The sequence below is a fragment of the Echinops telfairi genome, unplaced genomic scaffold, assembly GCF_000313985.2.
Source record: "Echinops telfairi isolate 266 unplaced genomic scaffold, ASM31398v2 ScPeMD7_7469;HRSCAF=8507_0, whole genome shotgun sequence".
NCBI lineage: Eukaryota > Metazoa > Chordata > Mammalia > Afrosoricida > Tenrecidae > Echinops > Echinops telfairi.
Genome location: NW_022111372.1, coordinates 4,589,025 through 4,591,616, shown reverse-complemented (window position 1 = coordinate 4,591,616; position 2,592 = coordinate 4,589,025). Strand labels below are relative to the sequence as shown.

Here is a 2,592-nt window from a genome sequence, read left to right as displayed (position 1 = left end):
GCGCGCGCCCGGTCCGTCAGGGGCTGGGTCTCCATGGCAACCGAGCGCCGCGCGCCCGCTACCCGCAGGAACCTCTGAGCTGTGAGCTGCGGCGAGCGCCGCAATGCGGGGTGTCGGAGGAGGCGGTGGGGCGCTACCTTCCTTTACACTGGGGTTTTGAACCCGAGGGTCGGGCTACACCCTCCATTCCAGCGACCGAAACTCTAGTCACGCCCTCGCCACAGGCGCGGCGCCACATTATCTGCACTCGCCTCCCGGTGACCTGCCAGCCCCCGCGGCAGCCACTCCGCCGGCCCCGCGCTCCCCGCGGTACTGCAGGCGCCGCGCTCCGACTCCGGGACCCCGGGCTGAGGGCGCGGGCTGGGCACACCCCGCACTTGTTCGCTGCCCTGGAGTCCGGAATAGAAGAAAACATGAGATTTCCTATCTGCAATTCTTCAACTGTAGCTAGGCCTTTTAAAAATGCCATGCTTTATGTTTTCCACGCATTTAAAGAACGTTCTCTTTAAGGTCTCCTGGTGGTGTAGTGGTTACACGCTAGGCTGCTAATCAAAAGGTCAGTAGTTCGAAACCTCCAGCCGCTCTGTAGGAGACAGACGTGCCTTTCTACTCCTATAAAGAATTACAGTCTCGGAGACTCACAGGGGCAGGTCTCTCCTGGTACATAGGAGTCACCAGCCAATCCAAAGGTTCTCACCAGGAGCCCTCGTGGCACAGTGGGTGAACTGGGTCGGCTACAGAAATCGTGGCGTTTCAAACCCACCAGCCAATCCTGGGGAGAGATGGGTCTGTGTTCACCTTGAAACACTATGGGACGTGAATGCTCTGTTCTATAGGGTGGCTATTGGAATCGTGGGAGTTTGTTTTGATTGATTGATACCACATTGAAATGATGGCTGTTGGAGCCGCCGAGCTGCTCAGCAAGAGAAAGACCTGGCGATCTGCTTCCCTTAAAGCAAACCTGTGGGTCAGTTCTGGCCATGCGGGGTAGTGAGGGGTTAAAATCGACTCGGAGACATCCAACCACCTTACCTGAAATCACTGGATAAGAGACAGTCATTTTAATAGTGGAGTCCAGTAGGGGTAGTGAAAGGTAACAGAGCAGGAATACAGGGAACTATAGCTCTTGGATGTCCTTGTCATCCTCACTGCCACTTCTGTGCCACTCGTTCTAGGATTGCTCTTCCCAGATAACATCTATTTATAACTGCAGACAAGTTTTGGAATTCCAAACAATTCGTTCCCCCCAGGAGTGAAAGAGAGGGGTCCCTCTATGGGGCAAGAACTGGGCAAGTCATTTTTAAGTAGCACCCACCTCAGGAGATGACTATGAAAATTAGATGAGAAAATATATACACACACAAAAACGCTTGGCATAATGCCTGGCACATAGTAAATAGTAAGTGGGAGTTACTAATACAAATACTACTGGAAATTTTGTTGAAAGGGAAAAGAGAGTACAGAGCTACAATGTAGCTAAACCAGCTCCAATGGAGACCAAAATTGTCCCACTTCAGTACAGCCTGGTGGATTGCATCCCTAGCTGCTCATTAAAATCAATTCTCTCTAAAAGAGAGCTTTAAAAAACATAGCAATGGCTTTGCTGCACTCCAGTGATTCTGATTTAACTTTCCTTGAGTGGAATCTTGGCAAGTCAAAGGTGTACCATGAGTAACTGCTAGAGAAACAGGAATTCTACCGAATATAATTGCATATATTTGGGAGAAAAAATTTAATCACATCATGCTTTATAAAATTAACAAAGAGATCGAGCCTTGAAGTCGTCCATATCTATTTCAAATGGTTTTATGAGAATCTTAGTATTAACTGCTTCACAGCAGCACTGGTTTCTCATAAACTTGCTACTCTTACAGTATTCTCCAGATGGAAATCAAACCTACCCTCAGGGACCATCTCAACCATGTGCTAGAATCTAGCATTTGAGATTGCTCCAAAGGCTTTTCTGATCTATTATCCCTCCCCTCCTGGTATTTTGTGGTTGTTGTCTTTCTTACCCTGGCCTCTTTCTGAGTAGTCATGTGCAAACACATTCAATCACTCTTCTTACACTGATAATTCCTAGAAGGATTAAAATGTGCATGACATCTTTGTGGCTCACATAGTAGGCTCAAGTATTGAGTTTAATATTCATTTTCTATATCATGTCAATAAAAAGAAACAGGGAATCCAGGACAGATGACTCCTTCAGGACCAGTGGTGAAAGGGGCGAGGCCTGGAGGGAATGTGGGGTGGAATCGATTACAAGAATCTAGGTATTGCCTCCTCTCTGGGGGAGGGACAGCAGAGAAGAGGGCAGAGGGAGACATTGGACAGTGTAACTTATGACAAAACTATAATAAGTTGTGAATTATGAAGGGTTCATGAGGGAGGCAGTGAGTTGGAGGCGGGAAGGGTGGCACCATGGGGGTGGAATATTTTTTAAAGGAGCCCTGTGGTGTTGGGAACACAGGGAATCTAGGACAGAGGAACCTCTCAGGACCAGGGGTGACAGTGGCGATACCAGGAGGGAAAGGGGATGTAGTAGGGGGAAATGGATCACAGGGAGCTACGTGTGGCCTCCTCTCTGGGGGA

The 2,592-nt window shown here is 48.8% G+C and overlaps 1 protein-coding gene across 1 annotated transcript in view; it reads right to left on the bottom strand.

Moving 5' to 3' along the window:
• Positions 1–469, bottom strand: part of CXADR (CXADR Ig-like cell adhesion molecule) — a 75,201-nt gene extending 74,732 nt beyond the window's left edge. The window contains exon 1 of the mRNA XM_045284513.1: positions 138–469. Within this exon, the coding sequence (XP_045140448.1) occupies positions 138–469 (332 nt within the window). The remainder of the gene's footprint in view (positions 1–137) is intronic.
• Between the last annotated feature and the right edge of the window lie 2,123 nt (positions 470–2,592).